This window comes from Drosophila mauritiana, chromosome X (assembly GCF_004382145.1).
Source record: "Drosophila mauritiana strain mau12 chromosome X, ASM438214v1, whole genome shotgun sequence".
In the NCBI taxonomy this organism is placed as follows: Eukaryota; Metazoa; Arthropoda; class Insecta; order Diptera; family Drosophilidae; genus Drosophila; species Drosophila mauritiana.
In genome coordinates, this window is record NC_046672.1 from 12,892,522 (window position 1) to 12,916,990 (window position 24,469).

A 24,469-nucleotide genomic window follows, 5' to 3' on the forward strand; every position below is an offset into this window, starting at 1 on the left:
GTCGAAAAGAAAGTGTTTATAATTATAATTGTTTAACAAATATATATTACGTAAAATAGCTAAATCCTGTTGTATTCGTATTAGAAACTTTCGTTGCAATTGGTGAAAATCATTGTGATTGGTAGCACAATCTTAGGAATTTCTTTATAATGAAACCAAATTGCCCAGTTAAAATTCAAAAATCGCGCTCGATTCCAGTGCATCGTAAGTGCAAGGATGCACCAAATGGAAATCGTATATATGTATATATGGTATCGATACCTTTTCATCTGGTATCAGGGTTCCATTGACGTGGAGAGTTTCCTATCGATATCGAAGAACTCGCAGATACGCAGAATATATACTTTACACGGCTATGGAGTGGTTAAATTTCTGGAAAATAAACCCCTTTTCAGGGAATTTCACCCACACCCATGGCTTTCCGGCGCCCTGTGATAAGCTCGCTGGGCGGAGGTACTTGCTCCGATATTTCTGGAGCCCATCCCTAGCGGCTGGCCATAAAACCCTGATAATCTGGTCGACTGGCTGAACCATCCAGCCCATGCATTGGCCCACGATTAGATTGCTATAGAAATGGTCAGTGCACGGAACCTATTGTTGCTATCCTCGTCGCGTTTGCACGGCCATGGCTACTTGGAGCATGCGCGCGCCCAGCTGGAGGATCTCTTCAAGAGGTAGGTGTCCATGTCATTGCTATTTCAATCACGATCTTAAGGCATTGTAAATCAAACTATGAGAGGTCACATGAAGTAGCACAATGATTATATCTTTAAGATACATTATTATACTTTTGGAACATTCATTGCTAATTGAACAAACCATCCAATTACCTGCAGTGCCAATGTGAAGACCGTGCTCTTTGTGCCCTACGCTCTGCGGGATCACGACAAGTACACTGCCACTGTGCGGGATGCACTGCAGCCGTGGGGATTCAATGTGGAGGGACTGCACACGAAGCCGGATCGCGAGCAGGCATTGAGGGAGGCACAGGCCATCTTCGTGGGCGGCGGCAACACCTTCGTGCTGCTGCGCTCGCTCTACGAGATGAAGTTGCTCGATCCGATCAGGGAACTGGTGCTCCAGCGTGGACTGCCGTACGTGGGCAGCAGTGCGGGCACGAATGTGGCAACCCGATCCATCCACACGACCAACGACATGCCGGTGGTCTATCCGCCGAGCTTTGAGGCGCTCGCCCTCGTCCCCTTCAACATCAATCCGCACTATCTGGATCCGGAGGCGGGCAGTCGGCACAAGGGCGAGACGCGGGACGAGCGGCTGGAGGAGTTCGTGGCATACCATGGACTGCCCGTGCTGGGTCTTCGCGAGGGCACCAGTGTCCGTGTTCAGGGCGAGAAGGCCATCCTCCTGGGCGATCGCAATGCCAAGCTGTTCAAGGCGTAAGTACACACTTTCAATCGGTCAAGACGATTTAAATGGGTTCCATAAGTTTAGCTTGTTGGTTTTTTACATTCGAATAACTGTTATGTTGTTCATTAATTAATTATTTTTCAGTGACGGTGGCACCGAGGAGCTAGCACCCCAAGCGGATCTCACCTTCCTGCTGCAGAAATAACCAAGCAACACGATCGAATTAAAAAAACATTGATGTTTATTGTACATATGCACATTCATAATTTGTTTTATTCCGCAATAACAACAATTCCTACACGTAAACTAAAGAGTAGTATGACTAAATGTATAAAAAGTTTGGGTAGAGGGATAAACCCTGACGAGCGTACATGCGAGTACATATATAGCTAATAAATTTTGTAATAAATTAATCGGATTTCCCCTCGTTATCGTAATGATAAGAATTTGACTGGCAGACTTCTTATTCGATGCTAAAACTGATGTGCTGGCAAATGGTCAAATGGATAACATGGATACACTAACAATGGACATCGGCTAAGTGAAACTGGCAAGCACTTAACAATATAATATTTTTTATTTACAATGGGCTTCTTCGTTGCCACAAAAGCCCCGACAATTGGCAATACTTTTGGATTGTTATTTCGTGGGCAAAGTTTCGATAGAATTATGGTTTATATTTTCACCCAGCCGATACTAAGATTTAAGCTTTAACTTTTAAAGAGGAACATAGTCAAAGTAAGCACTCCCCGATTTAGACCAGTTTTTCAACAGCAATTCCTATTTTTTTTTTTTTGGCACACCGTCTTTGAGAGGGATTGTAACACTTTGAGGCAAGGCGGCATCTGGTTATTTGTCGTACAGCCACATCGTTCGTTTCACTTAGATTAGTGTAGTAGTATAACACTTAGCTTAACTAGTCGTTTAAAGAGGAGTCAATGGTGCAATGGTGCCTGCGTAACTTACTAGGAATCGTTAATAGAGATATCGTGGCGTATGCTAAGTATTTACATGCGAAAATCGAATGTCTGTTGAATGGCTCGAACAAGTGTCCCACATTTGTCCTACGAGTTTTGGCAGCTAAAACTACGCTACGTTAATTACTAACTAACCAACTAACTAATTGCTGTCTACCATTTTTGAGCATTGAAAGTTTCACTTTAAAGCAAGCAACAACGGGAATCGCCCAGGCCTAAACACTAAGTTCGGATTGAGATAGGTCCGCTGCTGGTCTTATACTTGGGTCCCAGTCCCACCATCACTTCACTCTGAATAGGATTTAATTTAAGCCTTGGGTGCGAGTATAAGAGTTATCATGCACACACACACACACAGAGATCACATTCATTCATTCTGCTCAATCAATCACACGGTCATGTACACAATGGGAATATCTTAAAAAGGAACTGATGATATTACAGGCAGGAGCTGGAGCTGGAGCTGGAAAGGAGCCATCGGATCCCAACTATTTGTGTAGAATACTTTTGTCCTCGTAGCGTATTATGGCGTCGCCGATCTGCTTGCGCGACGCCAGGTGGATGCACTGCTCCCGACCGCAGCGTTCCGGCACGCTATGCGGCAGCGTTCCTCCGCGAGCCAGGTGGTTTCGCACATCCTGGCCGAAGCGCAAATTCGGCTCCACTCCGCGCAGTATATGCACCGAGTGCTGTGCCGCCACGAACATATCGAGGATGCTTTCCACGCCCGGTGGTCGCGTCTCCTCTGCAGGCTGCAGCAGCAGCTGGTCGATGTCCAGGTCGTTGCGTATGATCGGCAGTCCCTGCGGATGTAACAGTTTGCGAGCTGAAGCGGAAGGAGTAGGGAGTAAATAAAATACCAGTTAACTGGAAAAGTTTCCCCCTCACTCACCCTGGACATAGTCCCGGCTGTAGAAAGCGATCACGTCGTGGTTGTGGCGATCGAAGTAGCCACTGCTCTGGCTCACGTCGCAGGTGTCGCACTCACGGCAGAACTGCGCCCAGCGGCATGGGTACATCTGGAAGCCAATTGGTGCGTACACCTGGAAGCCCTGTATCGTGTTCATGCGCACGCGATTCAGAAAGTCCGCCTTGAAGACCATGCCTGGTGTGGCCAGCAGCACGAGGGATTCGAGGCCCAGCTTGGGCAGTGCCAGATCGGCAACCACCAGACTGAGCAGCTGGCGTGGTCCGTACATGGAGGCGTGCAGCAGCCAGCTCTGCGGATCCACCGGCTCGCTCAGCTGCTCCGGCAGCCGGATGGACACCCAGGCGATCCGGGAGCCATCGGTCTTGTACTTAGATGACAAGTCAAGGGCCAGTGTCTTCAGTGCTTTGAAGGGATCCTCGTCGCCCTTGCTGGGCGAGTTCAGTCGGTACATGAAGATCTACGAGGCGAAAGAGATTACATTATTCTGGCTTCAAATTGTATATGGTTTTGATCTCACCAGCAGCAGGAAGGTGTTGTCCTGGTTTTGCATGCAAATCCTTTCGTACTGTTCCACAAACAGGAGAGCATCCGGCACCTGGTGCTCAAAGGCGGGCACCAACATGGCAATTCTCGTGCTCTCGGTGACGTAGGGCGAGGGAACCACCTCCACGCGACCCAGTGGCTTCACCACCTCAAAGCTCTTGACCACGAGCCGGCGACTGCGACCCGATCCCTCCTGCAGATTTAGATGCAGCTGGTAGTCCATGCCGCGTGTGGCATCGAACTTCCGATAGGCACTGTGCAGGCTGTGGTAACTCAGGCGCGGATGCTTGAGTGCGGCATACTGTAGTGCTATCTCCAGGACCTTGGCAAAGTCCAGCGCCTCGATTCGCGACAGCGTCGCCACCGCATGCTCCGCATTGCCGTTGGGCAGGAAGCTGTGCGTCCCGTTGAGCAGCTGCCACGTGAGGATGTCGTGGCGCGTCTCCGGCGCACTCGGTGGCGGCACGCCCAGTGGCCACCGGATCTCGAGAATCTTGTTCGATATACTCCCATTGGCAATCCGGTACGACTTCTGCTCCAAAGCATAGCCCCGCTCCTGCACCTTCTCCAGGTGGTGCTGCAAACCAATGGGTTTTCAATATTAATAATCATCCGATTTCATTTCAAGTTGATCAATGTTTATTGGCTTACCTTGGAGTAGTAGGCATGCAGTCGGTAGAAGTCCTCCGGCGTCTGGACGGGATACACGGTGCTGGCATTGCGAAAGGCCTCCTCCTTGGCCAATTCGCTGAATTCGCGATGACGACGGTCCGGCGCATCCAAGGCGTAGCTAAATTGCCGCATGCCCTGCAAGTCAATAAAGATACAGATACATATAGTTGGAGTTGAACATGGGCATGGGCATGGTCAAGGTCAGGTTCAGGGCCAACGCTCGATGCCGTGGAAGGAAAGTTGGGCCATGGATCCCACGGCTGGAGCAGTGCCACATGCTCGCAACAAGCGATCCCTTTTACGATCCATAAAATAAAAGGAACGAGCTTAATTAAATTAACAATGTCGCGCTAATGGAACAAAGATCGCCCATTCGATCGCGGATTTGCCCACATCTTTGGCACTTATCCATACACACTCTGTGCATTTGTATCCATTTGGAGCATTTTTAATTGGCCCGCGCACATTAATCAATGCCCCAGCGAATTGCAGCTTTTGAAGACGCCGTTCGGCAAACTCTTTGGGCCAGTTAATTAAGCGAAACACACTTGCATATCTCCGTTTTTATTTAGACAGCTGCAGTGGAAATAATAACATTCAGCAAAGCTCCCATAATTAAAGGAAAATGTTTAATCAATAGAACAAAATATGGATTCTATCGTAATAATTTCATGCAACAATTAATATTGAGCATAGGTTTAACTTAAGTTTCAATACTAAAACTACCAAACTATTTAATCTATGCTTAATTCAAAATAATAATCAAATGAGCGTTATGCTTGAAGATTGAAAATAGTTGACAATGTTTACCCAATGGTCTGTTTTTTCCTCAGAAAGATGACTGAATAAACACTAAATTTCAGCTGAAGCATACAACTCATGGCTGGAATTCACTGTGGCATTATAATCACCACAACTAAACATTTTTTCTGCAGATACCGCCACACATAGGACATAAATCATTCCATGCTGCCGCAGCGCATAAATAAAATCCAATCCAAACAAACCCAGCAATCGAAATCAAACGAAAGCAAAACTAACATCTCAACGGAAAAAGTTCCATTTACTCACGGTTCGACTGTTTATGCAAAAATAAGCTGCGTGTTCATATAAACAGAGCTATAATCAGAAATGATAATGAGCAAGACACACCCACCTGTACTTTCGATTAGCGGAAGTACGGTGTTTAGTACTTGTATTAGGGCAAAAAATAGATACAGACACATAAATTAGTGACTTTATTAAATTGTTGGTTTCCCACATTAATAAAATAGATTGCATAAACTGAGAATGCGATTCCACGGCACCAAAAAGGTTCACTCGCATCTATAAGTTTGAATAAGATACTAATAAGTATCTTAAGCTGTTCGTCAAGTGGCTCTCAAACTGTCACGACTCGAAAGTTAACATTCACAGCTTACCCGCCCAGTGCCACGCCCCCTCTCTACTGGCCGGCAAAGAAATTCTTGTGTTGCTACTTGGAAATTAAATAAACTGTGTTGTCCATCAACTGAGTGATTCTGGTCTTGCTCTGAATTTGGTTACTCATCCAGATCTTTGCGAGCAGAGGCGTGCGAATTTTAGAGGCTGGGGATTAAGTCTTAAGATTATACATAGCCTATGGTATTTACCTAATGCAGAAAATAATAATAATATATATAATAGAAGAACCCCCTTTTCAAACATACAATACGCCACTGGGCTGAAAAGTACTTTGTTTGCTGGTGCTTTGCTCTTATTTTTCTCCGCTTTTCAGGGTCAATGTGCAGCAGTGTTGGTTAAGTTTTTTTTTTTTAACTGCATATTTATTGCATTTATTGGTGTAATTCAATGGAGAACTATTGTTCGGTGTAATTGTTTTACATTTGAACAAATGTCAAACTGCTTTTTTATTTTATTGCTCAAGCGTACTGATTTGAGAAAACAACCGAACCGGTATCTCTGGCACTTTGTATCAATGAACTGACTTTTTTTTTCGGCCAAAGATCAAGATACATTTGTTTGAATGTCTGCTTCGTCTGTGTGTTTTTTTTACTCAACAGCAAATTGTTTAAATAAATAAAACGACAAGTGGAGGGCGCCCATTGATTTCAACACAAAAATTTGAGAATTTTTGAGAAAGCGTAAATAGAATATAGAGATCTAATCGAGATATTCACCAATAAATTGCACATGCTTCAATCATTTCTATCGGAGATCGACGACTCACTCACCTGAAAGCTCTCCTGGCAACCGGCCACCCGACTGGCGTACTTGACGCACCGCCCGATGTTGACACTGTGGTCATTGGTGCTCCCGATGCGGACGCAGCGCTCCAGGTTGTTGCGCATCTTGCGGATGACGCTGCTGCTGAGCAGGATGCCCGCCTCCAAGGAGCAGTAGTTGCGGTCACTGGCCCCGGGTGCCTCCTCCTCGTTCGACTGGCCATCGGCGGAGGCACCGCCACCGGCAGGATCCAGGCCGATGCGGGCGCCACCCATGTACAGGTCAAAGGTGATGCTCATGTGGTAGAGCAGCTTCACCAGCTTGCGCGCATCCACGTAGACGGTGTCGGGCACCAGCAGAAAGTAGTCGTACTCATCCAGATAGTTGTCCGCAATATACTTGACCACGTGGAACGGCCGGCGGCTCTCCCGCGTGTCCGTGAATCCCACGATGTTCTTCAGCTTGTAGTTGGTCTTCACACTGTCCGCGTAAATGAAGAACTTGATCTTGTTCACCAGATGGGCGGTGGTGCGGTTGAAGGCAGTCGCATAGCTGTTGATGTGCTCCTGCGAGGTCATCACCCCGATGAAGAGCTTCTCCCGGATGCCCAGCTCTGAGGAGTAGTAACGCGGTCGAATCACATTTTTCACCTGCAAGAAGGAAAATAAATAAATTAGAATTATTAGGAAACAAGAGCATGAGAAAATCTGAAGGCCCTCCATTTCCGGAGTGCCCTGATCTTGAAAACCTCTCCAATGATTGGGGATGCATAAATTCCTGATATCTAAGTGGATCGATCTGCGGGCAGGGGATCAGTTCTAGAATTACGCCGCATTCTACGTGACTTCGTTTGAAAAGCGAGTTTATTTTTAAAACGAACTGGATGCCTCGTGATATAAGAGTGGCTTCAATTGCCAACCACGATACGAGAGGATTGAAGATCATCCACCGATTCCAATTAGAAATATGAGTAATACTATCTCCTGATATTCACCTGCCTATTTTTAGCCGCTGACATGCACTCCAAAGCGTATAAAGTGCGTTAAGGGCCTTTTATCTGCCCAATTACATCTATATTCCTCCACGCTTGAGCACTCAAAACGACGGACTCGTAAAGCGACTCTTCTCGAGTGGCTCCAATTTTTCGTTGGCCACTTGAGGGCACATTTTAATTCTTTTCCTTTACGATTAGATGACTGTCCAAAGTTTGGCAGGCAGCACGATGACGAGGTATTCCCCCTCGAGTAGCTATTTTATCCACTATCTCGTCGAGGTAGAAAAAAAGAAAAAAACAAAAATACCCATTGCGTTTCCCAGAATGCCTAGATACAGTGATAATAACGTCAGGTCTTGGATTTAATACCATGTGATTCCAAGAGGTTGACAACTAGATTCTCCGGGAACGTCGAAAGAATATTTATTATTATTTGTTAATTCTTAAGAAGCCACATGTGACTTGTGCCTATTAAGCTGCCTTTCTGTCATTTAATATTTAAATTAAACTAAATTAAATTCAACTTTCGATAAGCAGCTTTGCATGAAAAGCATAGTTTACAAATTTTATATTTTACTTTTGAATATTTCAACATTTTGTATGGCTTTTTAAAGCATTCACCTTCATAAAAACTGCTATAAACAAATACTCACTTAATTTATAGCACCAAATTTTTTAATGGTTTCTGCGCTTTTGTTTTCGTATTTAATGGAATATAGGTATGGCCAGAATTTCGTGGAACTTCAGACTTTTGTGACTCACTGTGCCAGGTAATTTTTTACATTTTTTTTTATTATTATTTTTTTTTTTTGAATTGAAACAGGCACAAATTCGTAAACACACTTTTGCTGCCGTTTAAGTGGGCGGTTGGCCGCCCTTCGCCATTTGCATGTATGCCAAACCTGACCGGGTAATTTGCGTACTGGCCATCTTAACCCAAAGAGATGCGTGCAAGGTGGCCGGCCACTCCTCCCGATGCTCCCATCCGCCAGGCCAGTGACTCCACCTTGGCTGCCAACGGAGCTCGTCGAATAAACAATTGCCAAGTTGTGCAAGCACTTTGAACCAACTCGCCGTGTTATTTTGTGCTTTTATTTATTTTTTTTTATTATTATTTTTTTTTGTCCAGTTTAGTGCGGTTTACAGAAATTATGGCTAATTAAAAAGCATTCTTAATAGATTTTTAATAACGGCAAACAAGCTGTTTGCTGCCGTGTTTATATGGCATCGTAAAGTGGCCAGGGTCAGTTTCGATACGAATTACTTCATGTTTTGAGTTTGTTTCAAAAACTTACAAAATTCTGAAAATGCAACCTGCAGAGGTGGAGTGCTGGCTCAATAAGCTAGCAATTATCAGTGATTAGATTATCTTAATTCATATATTAGCACAGAAAGAAATCCAATGCCATATGCAATTTGTATTTCTATACACTAAACACTTATATAATCATTTATGGTAAGTAATATAATTACTTCAACATGTTCCTTTTAAGTTTTGTGTAATTATGCATGAAAATTCACGTAAATTTCCCACTTTTCTTTTTTTTTTTTTTTTTTTTTTTTTAAACTTATTGCGTTATTTATTGGATCTTCTCTTTTTGTGAGACTAACAATAATTATTCAAATCTTATTATATAACTTATATTAATTACAGTATGAAGTAATTGTATTAGTTAGAGACGGCCCTAGGATTTCTTTGCTGGGCTGGAGAATCTTTGCGCTTCAGTCGGCTCTGACTGTAGACTCGCGTAAGCGACTTCGCGAGAGGATTTTCGTGTGCGGCGAGCTTTGCTTGATGTTTACTTTTTTTCAACTGAATTTCCTCATTGACAAGGTTTATATGGAGGTCTCTATGGATGCTTTCGCTGCGTAGGTACCATGGTGCCCCAGTGATAGTTCGCAGAATCGTGGACTGAGCTCGCTGTATGATTTCAATGTTGGTTTTTGAAGCGTTTCCCCATAGTTCACAGCCGTATGTCCAGATGGGTTTCAGCACGGTATTGTAGAGGAGTACTTTGTATTCCAGACTAAGGGGAGAGTTGTAGTTAATAAGCCAGTGAAGATTGGCTGCTTTAAGCTTCATATGAGTCCTCTTAGATTCTATATGTCGCCGCCAGGTGAGGCGTCTATCTAGGTGAACGCCGAGATATGTTACAACGTCTGCTTGTGGGATAAGTGTATTGTTCAGGGTACAGGGTGGGCAGGTTTGTCTGTTCAGTGTGAAGGTTACATGTCTGCTTTTGGTCTCGTTTATCTTAATGCGCCAGTCCGCAAACCATCTTTCCACTATTTTAAGATGGCAGGCAAGTTGCTCTGTTGCCTTTGCTGGGCATCTAGATCGGCTAAGTATTGCGGTATCGTCAGCAAACGTAGAGGTTGTGAGCTGATAGTTTGTAGGCATGTCTGCTGTGAATAGGGTGTAAAGAACGGGGCCCAGTACACTACCTTGGGGGACTCCAGCATTGATAACGCGGTCGTGTGAAGTTGAACTGTTACACCTGGTTGAGAACACTCTTTTGAAGAGATACGATTCGAACACTTTGTGCGTGTTCTGGGGAAGCAGTTTTGTTATCTTGTACATTAGTCCTTCCAGCCAGACTCGGTCAAATGCTTGTGCAACATCTAAGAATATAGCTGAACAGTATTCCCGGTGCTCAAAAGCGGTACGAATTTCGTTTGTGATGCGATTGACCTGTTCGATCGTTCCGTGATTTTTGCGAAAGCCAAACTGATGCGATGGTATTGTATTTCGCCTTCTTAAGTAGGGAGTTAGTTGATTTAAAAATGCCTTTTCAAACAGTTTCGAGAGACACGTTAGGAGACTGATTGGTCTGTAGGATGAGGGTTGCGTTTTGTCTTTGCCTGGCTTGGGAATCATTACTATAACCGCCTTTTTCCACCTTTGGGGATAGTATCCAAGTTTCGTAATAGCGTTGAAGAGATGGCATAAGGTCAGAACCGCACACGGTGGGAGTTCTATGATCATTTTTGGTGCCACCAAGTCATGTCCAGGTGATTTTTTGGGATTAAGACCTTTTATGATAGATGCTATCTCACTTTGGCTGAATGTAACTGGATTTATAGGGGGCAAGCTTTTAGTTACTACAGGGAGTACAAATGAGTTGCTAGCAGGATTTGGTTGGAATACTTTCTGAAGGTGATCGGCGAACGCATTAGCTCTATCTTCGTCGCTGCGTATCCAGCTTCCAGAGGGACCTCGCAGTGGAACGACTGTTTCTGCCGGTGGCTGTATGCTTTTGTGTGCTTTCCACAAAGGGTTCCTTTTACTGGTGGGCGATAGTTGTTTGATATATAGATGCTGAGCGTTGGCTTCCTCAAGCTTAAGTGCCCTGGTTAGTTTACGTGTTGCTATTTTTAGATGTTCCTTAGCCGTTGGGGATCTATGATTCTGCCATTCTCTTCTTAGTCTTCGTTTTTCAAGTACTAGCTGTTCGATTTCACGATTTGTCTTGCTATGGTTTGTCATTTTGTGTGTGTCTGGAGGTGTAGAGGCCTTGGCTGCAGCAACAAGTGTTTCCTCTATCGATTTGACCAGGCGATCAACATCCTCGTCGGTGAATACTGTTTGAGTCGGTTCCATGTGAGTACAAACATATTTCGCGTACCTTGCCCAGTTGGTCCTGTTGCCTGTCAGCCTGTAGGGCCGCTCAGTTATATGTGGTCGGTGCCAGAGAGTAAGTAGAACTGGAGAGTGATCAGATGATAGTTCTGCAAGTGACTCGGCCGTAATATTATTTCTTGGAATCTTTCTTGTTATTGCGAAGTCAATGAGATCCGGTAGCTTATTTGGATCTGCTGGCCAGTATGTAGGCCTACCTGGAGTCACATGATCGAGCTTGTTTCGCGGCTTAATGAGCGCGTTATAAAGTTGTTTGCCCTTTGGGGTCAGAAGACGTGATCCCCAGTGCGTATGCTTGGCATTGTAGTCACCGGCCGCTATGAATCGCTCACCGAGTGAGTTGAAAAATTCCGTGAATTGGTCCTCAGAAACTACAAAACGAGGTGGGCAGTAGACTGCGGCCAGAGTGACGGGGCCGCTGCTGGATTGCATGCTTATGGAAGTGGATTGCAGGTAGTCCATTTCAGTTCTGTTATAAAGGTGGTGTTTGATGCGACCTCTGATAAGTATACCAGTGCCCCCATGGGCTTTGCCGTCCGGATGGTTTGTGGCGTAGAATAAGTATCCTGGGATATGGAAGTTGTGCTTGTCTGTTAGATGTGTCTCGGAGAGGAGCATGACGTCAATATTTTTATCGGATAAGAACTGGGCAAGTTCGTTTTTATGCCGTGAAACGCCATTCGCGTTCCACATAGATATTTGAAGTGGAGACATTATATTGATTTGAATGACAGAAGATGCTGTATCAGCATATTTTGGTTTCGCATAAGCTCTTGCATTGTGGTTTGCATGAATGTCATAAACTCTTTTAGGGTTTGCTGGAGTGAGATCATCATCGTTTCAATGCCAGTTGATATATGCTGCGTTTGTTCGTTCGAGGTAGTTATTTTCTGTTCTTCCCACTTTTCTTTGCCAATCTTTTTTCTCCGTGCTAAGCCAATCAAATCGATCGAGAAAAGCCATTTGACTTGCGATTTAATTGAATTGCAGGCAGTGCAGTGGCGAGTAGCTCGCATAGTGCAGTTTCCTATGCAATCGCTGGCCACTTAATGGCTCCATGTGGTGCTTTAATTACCGCGCTGGGGTTGCAGCTTGATCCCCCGATCCGCAGTGGATCGGTTCAAGATCTGACCTTGCGCCAATACCACAGATACGCCCGCTGACTAAATGGGCGGCGGATTGGGGCAGATCTGGGGAGGATTGGACGCACACGCACATTTGCCAATCATCAGATGTGTAAATATCGCCGAAAGATAAACCACGGGTAAAAATAACACCGCGAAAAAAAAACACAACATCCATTTGGGCTAAGATCGCTCTCGAGATCTGTGTTTGTTCGCTTGGATATTTTGTAGCGTTTTTGGGTAAATAAAAATGCTTTCCTAAATATGAATGATGCATGGGAAATTCAGTGAATACAGTGCTTTCATCATTTCAACATCGAAACAGTGGTCGCTTTTTGCCATTTTATCAAGAAAGCGATTCGAAAAAGTTTGAATTTGAACATAAATATAAATAGTTGAACTAAATAGTTGCAACTTTAATGCAAACCCCTTCTTACTTGCTATGTTCGTTGTTTCCAGAATAACTTTTAATTCCTACATCTATACTGAATTCCTTATAGATATGATTAAATTGAACCACTGTATCTGGCTATTTGTACAATATTGCCGGCTTTTGGCAACAAGGCCATGCCTGGCATAAATGTGATTCACTAAAAGGTTTGTTCACCTGAACAATGAGTTCGCATCTTGGATCCAAATTCCCCACATCCACATCCACATTCACCTGAACATGAACCACACATTTTCGCTTGAAATCGCTTATAAATTTTCCCGCCAGTGGATAAATTTCCACCAAAGATCGAGGAAATCTTTTGGGGCACGTGGTCCAACACATTTGGGTATATGGCACAAAAGTTGAGTTATCAAAAAAAAAAAAAAAAGTAGTAAAAAACGCTCCCAACAGCCTTGTGACGTAATATGACAACAACGGAAGTGGGAAAAGGTGCTAAGAGGAGTATATTTATTGACGACCGCAACCAACCAACTGGCTAAACTTCTTATCGATTGTGCTGCCTTATCAGAAGATAGATATGGCTAAGACGACGTCACCGTGCTCCAACCGGAATGGGAGCAAAAGCCATTTCCAATTTCAATTTCCATTCCACAAAATTTAATTAAATACCAAGCACACACACAGATAGGGCATTTTTCTTTGTTTACTCGGTGGCCCAACTCTTTCGTCAGATAAATAAGAAATAGCGCCATTGACAATCTATGTTAGCCTGGATATATCGACGTGATAAATACGACCAAAATGTGATTTAATTAACTAGAAAATTTAGTATAATAGTAAGCCTCTTTGTTAAGAATCGAGTTGTTTATAATATCATAACTAACGATACAATAAAATCTTTGCATACAGTAAATCATATTATTTACAACTATGAATGAAAAATATACGACTACCTCTTAGAATATTTATTATATTACAATCCAACAAGGATTGAATATCCATCGAAGCAAGTTAAAATATTCTAGCATTGCGGAAATCGAACCTAGTATCTCACGGATGTTTAGATGGTTTGGTAAACTCTGTGGAATTGACAAGAAGTGGCTTCACTTTCGGCCCGATGAATCACTTGGCAGGTTCAACTTGAACTTAGGACGCGATAAATGTTTACAGTGATTATATGGCCCTCGTCGTCGTCGGCTTTGGGTGTAATAAATCTCCAGATAGCCCAGCGTGTGTATTATTTTATATGGCCGACTACTTAAGGTGTGTTTGCTTTTTTAAGCGCAGTGTAATGAGTCGCATGGTTTACATCTGCAGCGAGTGAGCCACTTTAATACATGGGTTAATTCAAAAATGGACTAAGTAAATATTGATTTTAGTTTTAAGCAAACTTGATTCATTAACTCAGCCATTCGATTTAAGTGATCTATTAGTTGTTGTGCTGCCGGCAGCATTATAAATGATTCAATTACTACACCATTTAATTGCATTTGAATTATTTAATCAGTTTATTCTATTAGATGCTCTCAAAACGAGTTTAATACGCAATTTTGTGTTGCTACCAGATACATTCCCATTATTTTGGCAATGTATCTTTTTGCAACAATTACTTACGGTTTCCTATTTACAATTGACCTCTAGTCATTTGGTTGAAGACGTCACGAAACCGCATTCGAAATCAATTATTTAAATTAACAACGGATCGGCTATTGGCTACCCCTCGGTAATTGTTTCAATTATCAATCGAATCGCAAGCGGATTTTAATTATAGGTTCGTGGTTTTATAGCTCAAATGAACGGCTCTCAGGGTATCGATAACTCGAGTAATGTCTAACAGCATTACCTCCACTCAAATTGATGTGATTTAGTTACTAAAAAGACGATATAATAATACATAAGTGTACAAGGGTGTAACTGAAGACTCAATTCAAAATTAAACGATTTATAATGCGGGTGTTTAAGATCTTTAAGATCTAAACTAGGGCTTATATTGACAGATCTAGAGGCGACACCTTTGCATCGTCACAAGTGATATACAGAGACATATGCATGGCATACGGATCAGGTACATATATAGCACATATAGCACATATATGCAGCATATGGGCAGCTGGCAATCTCGCAACTCTAGGCTTTTCACATTTCCAGCTGCAAATTGTATTGGATTGGACAGAAATCTTAATTGGGACAAGTACGCCGTCGACCAGACACCGAGTTTTTCTAACGCCCGCCCGCCGGGGGAGGATTACTACTACTACAGATCGTCTGGTCTGGTCTGGTCTAGTCCGCAGCTTATGGCAATTTATTGGGGCCGCATCTGTAGCGCACTGTATGTACGTACAGTCTGCCTTCGTATAAATGCCTCCGAACCTCAGACTTTAGACCGGAAATGCGACGCGCTTTTCAATTAAGCCCCGCCAAGATCTTACCATTCAGTTCAGCATTCAGTTCTGAATGACGATCCCTGCGATCTGGGTGAGTTCGCTGGCCAATGTGGGAATGCCCCACAAACTCCCAGAGGGGATCATGATTTCGGAGATTAGATCGGAAAAATTTAATTCGATTTAGTACCATGTTTCGAAACACTGCACTTATTTTCTATGTTCTATGTAACCAAATGAATGAGTTACTATCTTTGGCGTGTCTTGCCGACTGCCACGATCTCAATCTATATAGATAACCTATTAATACGTCACAAATGCTTATCGTATAGACCAACTGCTTCATCGTCAAGTTCCAAGTGTTTTATTATATAATGGGTAGAACAAATGTAGTTTAATGTCAGGCTTCTTTTAACTTTTATCTTTATAGATTCCAGATCACCATCATCTAACAGCAATATTGAGTCATTTGATTACAAACCGTTTGACAACACTGATCAAAGCAGATGTACTATCCAATACTATCCACTATGGTCCAACTAAAGGGTTATCAGATGGGTTTAGCTGTTGATTTCGTGGAGCTTTGTTTTTGGATTCAGTTTCGGTGTCGATTTCAATTAGAATCTTGCGAAACTTTTGGAGCCGATAAGCGAGTTTATTTATAGAGTTAGTTTTACGCCAGCCACCTGATAATGTGGCAGCAAAAAAAAGGAAAAAAAGGCAAACCCATTGATCGGCCAAAAAACGAATCTTTACTGAACACACACATGGGTCCGCCAATTATAATACGCATTCTTCATCGGATGGTGGTCCATTTTGGGGTATTCATTTCGCAGGATGCATGCCGCTGCCCATATACTTGTCGAACAGGAACTCGCCCACCTGGTTTTGCGCCTTCTCCAATTGGCTGATATAGTCGGCGAGGATCTTCTGGCCATCCACTTGCTCCTGCAGGAAGTTGGCCTCGATGAAATCGCAGAGATTCGGATCCGCTTCCTTGCCAGCCAGGGCGTGCAAGTCGAGCAGATGCTTATTGACCTCCAGTTCCATTTTCATTGCGTGCTTCAGTGCATCCAAGCTGTCGGCGAAACAGGGCAGCGGCTGTGGTACACTGCTCAAAATGATAAGACCACCCCGCTTGTTCATGTACGTCATGATCTTCTCCGCGTGCTCCCGCTCCTCGGCGCTCGCCTTCAGGAAGAATCGGTGCATTCCGGGCGAACTGATATCGGAGCGATCGAAATGGTAGGCCTACGGGGGATTGGACGCATAGTACGTACATATATATTCCCTATTGGGAAACCTTACCATGGCCAGATACTGGTGGGATGCCTTCAACTCCATGTTGATCTGCTCGTTTAGCTTCTTCTCGCAACTTTTGGCGAAGTTCTGACGCATCAGCATGCACATGTGGCGCCGAATGTCGCGGAAGCACCACGCCATGTCTTCGCTTCTTTTTGAATTTTATTCTGTTTTTTTTTTGGATTTTTTTTTTTTTTTTTTTGAAAATTTGGAAACCTATACAATTTGGAATTGAAAGTCAAAACACAAACAGTATGTCTAAAAGGCAACTGGGTCGGTTCGGACAGGTGTCGATGGATCGGATACGATCCATCTAAGTTCGTCCATTGATCTCATCTCCAAATAACCAAATATCCAGATCTCGCGATCTGAAGGAGGTGGTGATCCGCCGTTCGGACGGCCAAAAAACGACGGGTTGGAGTTCAAAGTGCTGCCGGCTCTGATTTCACTTAACTTCCACTTAGCAATAGTGTGTACACAATCTCTCACTCGGTTCGTTCGCATCTATATGCGTACGTACGTATAGCTTATAGATACAGATACATATCATATGTATATAGTTAAATATCTGTGTCCAGAAATGTTTGCTTTAACTTCAACAAGTACACACGAACACGGACAAACTAAGTAAACGCAGTTATTGTCTTTTATTAAGTGAATGGAAGACGACTTTTGTCCGAGTTTTGTATAAACTAGTTATACCCTTTCCCACAGGGTATGGAAGCATTTTCCCCCCAAAATATTGCTGATACAGAAAATTACTACAGCCCATGCAGGTTAAAATAAAAAATGTAATTTATTAAAGGATAGAAAACATACCATCATATTTTGTATTTCCAATGAAATGCTTTCGTATAGGGTATGGAAAATGTTAGGATCCCCTAAGCCGGAGTTTCCAAAACATTTTCCATGAACATCCAGGTGGCCAAGACTACCCGCACTTTACTACAAACATCCACTCATTACGCACATTAAAAGACCAACAAAGAAATGGTGACTCTTAGGCCATGTGCGCCCCATAAAAAGGCAATAATAAAGATATAAGTGGTCATTTTCACCGACACACAGGAAAACGAACCAAAAACACATAGGAGTTATGCAAATCATCGTTGAACTGGACAAAAAACAACCGAAAAAAATAGCAAACATTTTTAGATGAGTCTTCACGTTTTTTTCTAGCATTATGAAACAATTTGCCCTATGATTGTGATTAAATAATATACACTTATTAAGTGAACGATGGCATATGATCTTGTATGTTTATAGAGGCAATTAACATGTTTAGTCGCAATAAAAATGAAAATTATTATCTTATTCAATATTTAAGTGGCGAATGGAAAATGTTTAGGGTTTTGAACACAGAAAATTTCTAGAATTTGCAACTGCTCGATAAGAAGATTAAAGTTGTACAAGTACTTAAGCATATTGAATTTCAAGAAAATCCACATCGGAACTCAGTTAAATTTTGAATTCCACTCCCGTAATGCCGACAAGATTTTAATTTGGACAAGTGTGACAACTTCAGCGACACTTTTACATCACCTCCAAAATAATGGCAACAATCCAGTTTGCAGTGTCATAAAAACGTGCAACAAATTATTAACATTAAATTAAGCTGCGGCGTCACAAAAAGATTATATACATTCGACGTGTTAAACAAAACTCAAACGTCAGCATATGAGGTAAAAGGAAAAAAATCCAACATAATTTGCTGAACATGAGGTCGAAAATAGCGTACGGCATACGAAAATATTTAATCGATTTGAGCTATTGTCGGCATGATGCTCTTTCAAAGGGCATACAACTTGTTCTAAAAATTAACTAAATTAAAATAGGTATACTAAGAAAAAAAATATTAAATTGTATGCATATAAATAAATTTTGGAAATTTGTACCATCGACATTTTTGTATAAATATAAGCTGCTGAAATATTTATTATATCTTAAAGCGTATTCCCGGCTCGACTATTTCAGAATATCACGTGTTTCTTTGCGCACATTTTTCAATTCAATAAATTGTGCCTTCGATCGCCGTCGCAACATACGAATAATTTACAATACATACGAACGGTGTATCAGTTAACATTCATTTACTTTTTGCTGCCGGTCATAATTTCCAATGCGTTTATTTATTTAAATTTTAATTTACAAGCACCCGATCGTCTGGAATTTACAGTCGCAGTGCATGCAAAACTGTGAAATACGATCGTCAAACGGGGAAATGAGGGCGGGAAAATTTGAGAACTTTCCACAAGACACGCCAGAGTAAATAAAAATTCAAAGGTTTTGCCGGAATAATTCCAATCGAAGTAATATATACATGTAAACTGATCAAAAATCAATGCAAAATCGAATCGGTCACAGGCTTTATAGGCATTGTGGAATGGGTCATTGCACCCGGGAAACACTTTAAGCAACATGTGAAACAAATGTTCGGTGCTAATTACAGTGACCGCTCGGAAAGTATAACTTGTTGATTGGGCGGTTTCTAGGGAAACTAGATGTCCCATTATGGGACACACGTGTGTTGCCCAGCAAGTGAAGAGGTTTTCAGTATGATTCTTATCCTGCGAATATCCATAGGTTGAAGTTTTTAGTATTTCACAGAGCTTGAATGTTGCATCTGGAACAAAATGTATGTTTTAAGAGATTTGCAACAGTCTAATGACATCTTTTAGGTTACTTCTTAAAAACTAGCAATTTTCTATGCTTTCAGAAGGTGTTAAGATGTCTTTAGCTTTGATCAATCCTGGTTAAAGAAATTCAGGGTAGTCGAGTGTGGCGTTCCGGCGATAAGCAGGAAGGTCAATAAAGCCTTATCAGCACTGTCCGTTGTTCGATGATATATGTATAAATATATGTACATATATTCGTGCATATACATATGAGACATGTGTGGCCAATGCCGTCGACGACTAAACATTTGCATTTTCGTCTACCATTTCACAGAAAGCCAAGGAGGCGCCGCAAATCGAAGCGGATTGCGATTTGAGAAATACGATTTCGTGGATTTGTATTCCGATTATTCTATTGATTAGATCGGTACAAATCGGTACAACAATGAATCCATTAATAACTTCCGTCTAATAAGCATGCATGGCATTGGAAGCCCCCTGATGAGTTTTGCAAATAATCACATACCCATCATCCTCAGAAACTCGCTTATTGAAACTTATGTTTTTCGGAACCCCGACAACATTCCAATTGGCTAAAGATTACGATTTAGGGTTAAAGATATATAAAATGATCCCAATAATAATTTTAATATTAAATATATTCTCATGCGGAAATGTTAGTGGCTATTATGCAGAGTGTTTTACCGAAAATAAAGCACGATGTTGGATAAATTTCTTCATCTGCAAATCAACAAAGTTGTGAAAATTGTTTAATAAATAAACGGCTATATCGTGATGTATTATTTGATACATAATTATATATAATATTCAATATGCAGCGACTATATCAAAAGATACTAAAATAATTTAAAGAACTCCTCCCTAAACGATCGTACTTGTACCGTTATGCATTTCATGGGGCTCTAAACTGGGAACAGTGACTTACCGGCTTCTTGGCCGCCAGCGGCTTGTTGATCAGATTCAAGTGGGGCTCGAACTCCTGGCCGAATCGCTCGATCAGCAGATTCTCGGCGGCCTCCTCGGGACACTCCTCCTCCCAGATGTCCTGCGGAATGTGCCAGCTGAGCAGGAGGCCCAGGAGCAGGCCGATGACGAAGTAGTGATTGCGATTCAAAGCTGTAAAGGGTCTCCGCATGTTTTCCGTGCGCCTTCCGTTTCCGTTCCCACTTGAACTTGACCGTCGGCTGTTCCCAATTCCTGTTCCTGTTCCCGTTCTCGTTTTCAACGCGTGCGAGCGAGATGGCCAATGACGGGGATGTGCGTGCGAGTGTGCGTGAGCGCGAGGGAGTGCGTGAGAGAGAGCGAGAGAGCGAGGGAAACAGGAGTCGGAGTTTTGACCAATTTGTCATTTGCACATCTTCGCCCACTTGTTGCTGTTGCTTTCGCCTCTCTCACTCTTCGTTCGTTCTTCTCCTTTCGATCGCCTTTCTCCGGAGCCTGTTTTAATTTATTTTTCTTTCGGTTTCTATTTTGTCGTTTTATTTTTGGCACTTTTCGCCGCTCTCTTTTTTCGGCACGCACTTCTTTAGCAGCTCTCTTTGCGCCTTCTTCACTTCTTTCATTTTCGATACATTTTCACACACTGAAAAAACCGCGCGCTTTCATTACAATCGCTTCCTCTCTTCTATTTACACCAATTTGCGGCAAAATACGGCGGCAAGGGTGGCAAAAAAAAATAATAAAAAAAATTCGAGCAGTTCAATTCGGCCCGGTTTTCCGCTGCACGCAAAGTAAAAAAGTAAACAACTGAAGTGACCGCCAGTGGTGGTTGTACATCGATTGGTAGGCCCCGCAAACATCGATTGCATCCATCGCTATTTCGTATCGATCTTCGATAGTTGTGGTGTTCACACTGCGAAGTTTTCACACTGCCATCAACCATTTTAAAAATTAAAAATGCAAAGCCGTTAAGAAAAGAAAGATCTAACAATCTATGTGCGACTTAAGTTTATAGGACTTAAAAAAGTATATTAGATATGCAATTGAAAGTTTGGCTTCCGACTTTTTGGGAAATATCTCCACTCGCAGAGCATGTTCAAAATGCACGCTAGAGCACAAAAAAAATTTCCTAATGGATATTTCAGAAAAATTTAAAAAAAAAGCAGTAACAGAAAAATTAATCAAAATATTATCCACAGTTTTCCAGAAACCTCACATAACATTGTAAGATTTTTATAGTATTTAAAAATGCCGCCTTCTCCAGTACAAGCAACACAGCCTATCCACATCAAAAGCCGCTTTATTAACAATAAGATTTAAATATTTATTACTGTGTTTACAGAGTACCATGTTGAACGATATCTCAAAAGTTTTATAATTTTATTAATTGTTAATGCAATGAATTTCATTACAATTTGATTCACGGTTTTCAAAGAGAATGCGTTTTTCTATTTCTACACGTAGCGCAGACAATTTCCATTTTTAAAATAACATTATATCGATATTTCGATAAGAGTGCGATCGGCGGGACATATGAACTTGGATATTGATTTTTTGCCAAAAATAGTTTCCCTAATGTTTTGTAAAATAAATATTCGGTATTTTGATCAAAACATTGGAAATAATGACCCAAATAAGGAATGTCATACCTCGTTGAGTTTGTTTTTTAAATCCCAATCGATTTCCATTAAAGTTTGGGAATTCTAGGATTTTTCAATTTTTCGCAAATTTTGATGATGGTACCCCTTACAAAAAATGCGAAAAACCAACTTATCGTTGGTCACCTTCTGGAATTCTTGTTCGCCTGGTAGTTTAAACCGAAAAATCTCTCAATTTTGCTTACAAAATGCGCATTTTTGTGCAAAATTTTTGGATCTTTCGATTTTAGATACCAGGCGATGATAGATGATAATCAGTAGCGGGTGTCTACTGAAAACCAACTTATCGTTGGTCACCTTCTGGAATTCTTGTTCGCCTGGTAGTTTAAACCGAAAAATCTCTCAATTTGGCCTACAAAATGCGCATTTTTGTGCAAAATTTTTGGATCTTTCGATTTTAGATACCAGGCGATGATAATCAGTAGCGGGTGTCTACTGAAAACCAACTTATCGTTGGTCACCTTCTGGAATTCTTGTTCGCCTGGTAGTTTAAACCGAAAAATCTCTCAATTTGGCCTACAAAATGCGCATTTTTGTGCAAAATTTTTGGATCTTTCGATTTTAGATACCAGGCGATGATAATCAGTAGCTGGTGACTACTGAAAACCAACTTATCGTTGGTCATCTTCTGGAATTCTTCTTCGCCTGGTAATTTAAACCGAAAAATCTCTCAATTTGGCCTACAAAATGCGCATTTTTGTGCAAAATTTTTGGATCTTTCGATTTTAAATACCAGGCGATGATAATCAGTAGCGGGTGTCTACTGAAAACCAACTTATCGTTGGTCACCTTCTGGAATTCTTGTTCGCCTGGTAGTTTAAACCGAAAAATCTCTCAATTTGGCCTACAAAATGCGCATTTTTGTGCAAAATTTTTGGATCTTTCGATTTTAGATACCAGGCGATGATAATCAGTAGCGGGTGTCTACTGAAAACCAACTTATCGTTGGTCACCTTCTGGAATTCTTGTTCGCCTGGTAGTTTAAACCGAAAAATCTCTCAATTTGGCCTACAAAATGCGCATTTTTGTGCAAAATTTTTGGATCTTTCGATTTTAGATACCAGGCGATGATAATCAGTAGCTGGTGACTACTGAAAACCAACTTATCGTTGGTCATCTTCTGGAATTCTTCTTCGCCTGGTAATTTAAACCGAAAAATCTCTCAATTTGGCCTACAAAATGCGCATTTTTGTGCAAAATTTTTGGATCTTTCGATTTTAAATACCAGGCGATGATAATCAGTAGCGGGTGTCTACTGAAAACCAACTTATCGTTGGTCACCTTCTGGAATTCTTGTTCGCCTGGTAGTTTAAACCGAAAAATCTCTCAATTTGGCCTACAAAATGCGCATTTTTGTGCAAAATTTTTGGATCTTTCGATTTTAGATACCAGGCGATGATAATCAGTAGCGGGTGTCTACTGAAAACCAACTTATCGTTGGTCACCTTCTGGAATTCTTGTTCGCCTGGTAATTTAAACCGAAAAATCTCTCAATTTTGCTTACAAAATGCGCACTTTTGTGCAAAATTTTTGGATCTTTCGATTTTAGATACCAGGCGATGATAATCAGTAGCTGGTGTCTACTGAAAACCAACTTATCGTTGGTCACCTTCTGGAATCCTTGTTCGCCTGGTAATTTAAACCGAAAAATCTCTCAATTTGGCCTACAAAATGCGCATTTTTGTGCAAAATTTTTGGATCTTTCGATTTTAGATACCAGGCGATGATAATCAGTAGCGGGTGTCTACTGAAAATCAACTAATCGTTGGTCACCTCCTGGAATTCCAGTGCGCCAGGTAGTTTAAACCGAAAAATCTCTCAATTTGGCCTACAAAATGCGCATTTTTGTGCAACATTTTTGGATCTTTCGATTTTAGATACCAGGCGATGATAATCAGTAGCGGGTGTCTACTGAAAACCAACTTATCGTTGGTCACCTTCTGGAATCCTTGTTCGCCTGGTAATTTAAACCGAAAAATCTCTCAATTTGGCCTACAAAATGCGCATTTTTGTGCAAAATTTTTGGATCTTTCGATTTTAAATACCAGGCGATGATAATCAGTAGCGGGTGTCTACTGAAAACCAACTTATCGTTGGTCACCTTCTGGAATTCTTGTTCGCCTGGTAGTTTAAACCGAAAAATCTCTCAATTTTGCTTACAAAATGCGCATTTTTGTGCAAAATTTTTGGATCTTTCGATTTTAGATACCAGGCGATGATAGATGATAATCAGTAGCGGGTGTCTACTGAAAACCAACTTATCGTTGGTCACCTTCTGGAATTCTTGTTCGCCTGGTAGTTTAAACCGAAAAATCTCTCAATTTGGCCTACAAAATGCGCATTTTTGTGCAAAATTTTTGGATCTTTCGATTTTAGATACCAGGCGATGATAATCAGTAGCGGGTGTCTACTGAAAACCAACTTATCGTTGGTCACCTTCTGGAATTCTTGTTCGCCTGGTAGTTTAAACCGAAAAATCTCTCAATTTGGCCTACAAAATGCGCATTTTTGTGCAAAATTTTTGGATCTTTCGATTTTAGATACCAGGCGATGATAATCAGTAGCTGGTGACTACTGAAAACCAACTTATCGTTGGTCATCTTCTGGAATTCTTCTTCGCCTGGTAATTTAAACCGAAAAATCTCTCAATTTGGCCTACAAAATGCGCATTTTTGTGCAAAATTTTTGGATCTTTCGATTTTAAA

General features: G+C 41.8%; 3 protein-coding genes across 4 annotated transcripts; 1 reads left to right on the forward strand and 2 right to left on the reverse strand.

Annotated features, from left to right (window-relative positions):
* Window positions 1-398: 398 nt before the first annotated feature.
* LOC117146687 (probable alpha-aspartyl dipeptidase) lies at window positions 399-1,625 on the forward strand. The gene is made up of 3 exons (XM_033313061.1): window positions 399-674; window positions 837-1,397; window positions 1,513-1,625. Exons 1-3 carry the CDS (start codon window positions 574-576, stop codon window positions 1,571-1,573), a joined length of 723 nt encoding a protein of 240 aa, XP_033168952.1. The 5' UTR covers window positions 399-573; the 3' UTR covers window positions 1,574-1,625.
* LOC117146686 (chondroitin sulfate synthase 2) lies at window positions 1,594-20,914 on the reverse strand. 2 transcript variants are annotated; one of them, XM_033313059.1, is made up of 6 exons: window positions 20,093-20,914; window positions 6,705-7,346; window positions 4,471-4,626; window positions 3,794-4,396; window positions 3,238-3,733; window positions 1,594-3,171 (listed from the first exon to the last, which is right to left on the reverse strand). In XM_033313059.1, exons 1-6 carry the CDS (start codon window positions 20,300-20,302, stop codon window positions 2,834-2,836), a joined length of 2,445 nt encoding a protein of 814 aa, XP_033168950.1. In that variant the 5' UTR covers window positions 20,303-20,914; the 3' UTR covers window positions 1,594-2,833. The 2 variants fall into 2 exon arrangements, with proteins under 2 accessions (XP_033168950.1, XP_033168951.1); XM_033313060.1 differs by lacking the exon at window positions 20,093-20,914 and adding an exon at window positions 7,691-8,112.
* Window positions 14,963-17,583, reverse strand: LOC117146688 (ferritin heavy chain B). Its single transcript, XM_033313062.1, has 2 exons — window positions 16,538-17,583; window positions 14,963-16,480 (listed from the first exon to the last, which is right to left on the reverse strand). Exons 1-2 carry the CDS (start codon window positions 16,670-16,672, stop codon window positions 16,055-16,057), a joined length of 561 nt encoding a protein of 186 aa, XP_033168953.1. The 5' UTR covers window positions 16,673-17,583; the 3' UTR covers window positions 14,963-16,054.
* Window positions 20,915-24,469: the final 3,555 nt, after the last annotated feature.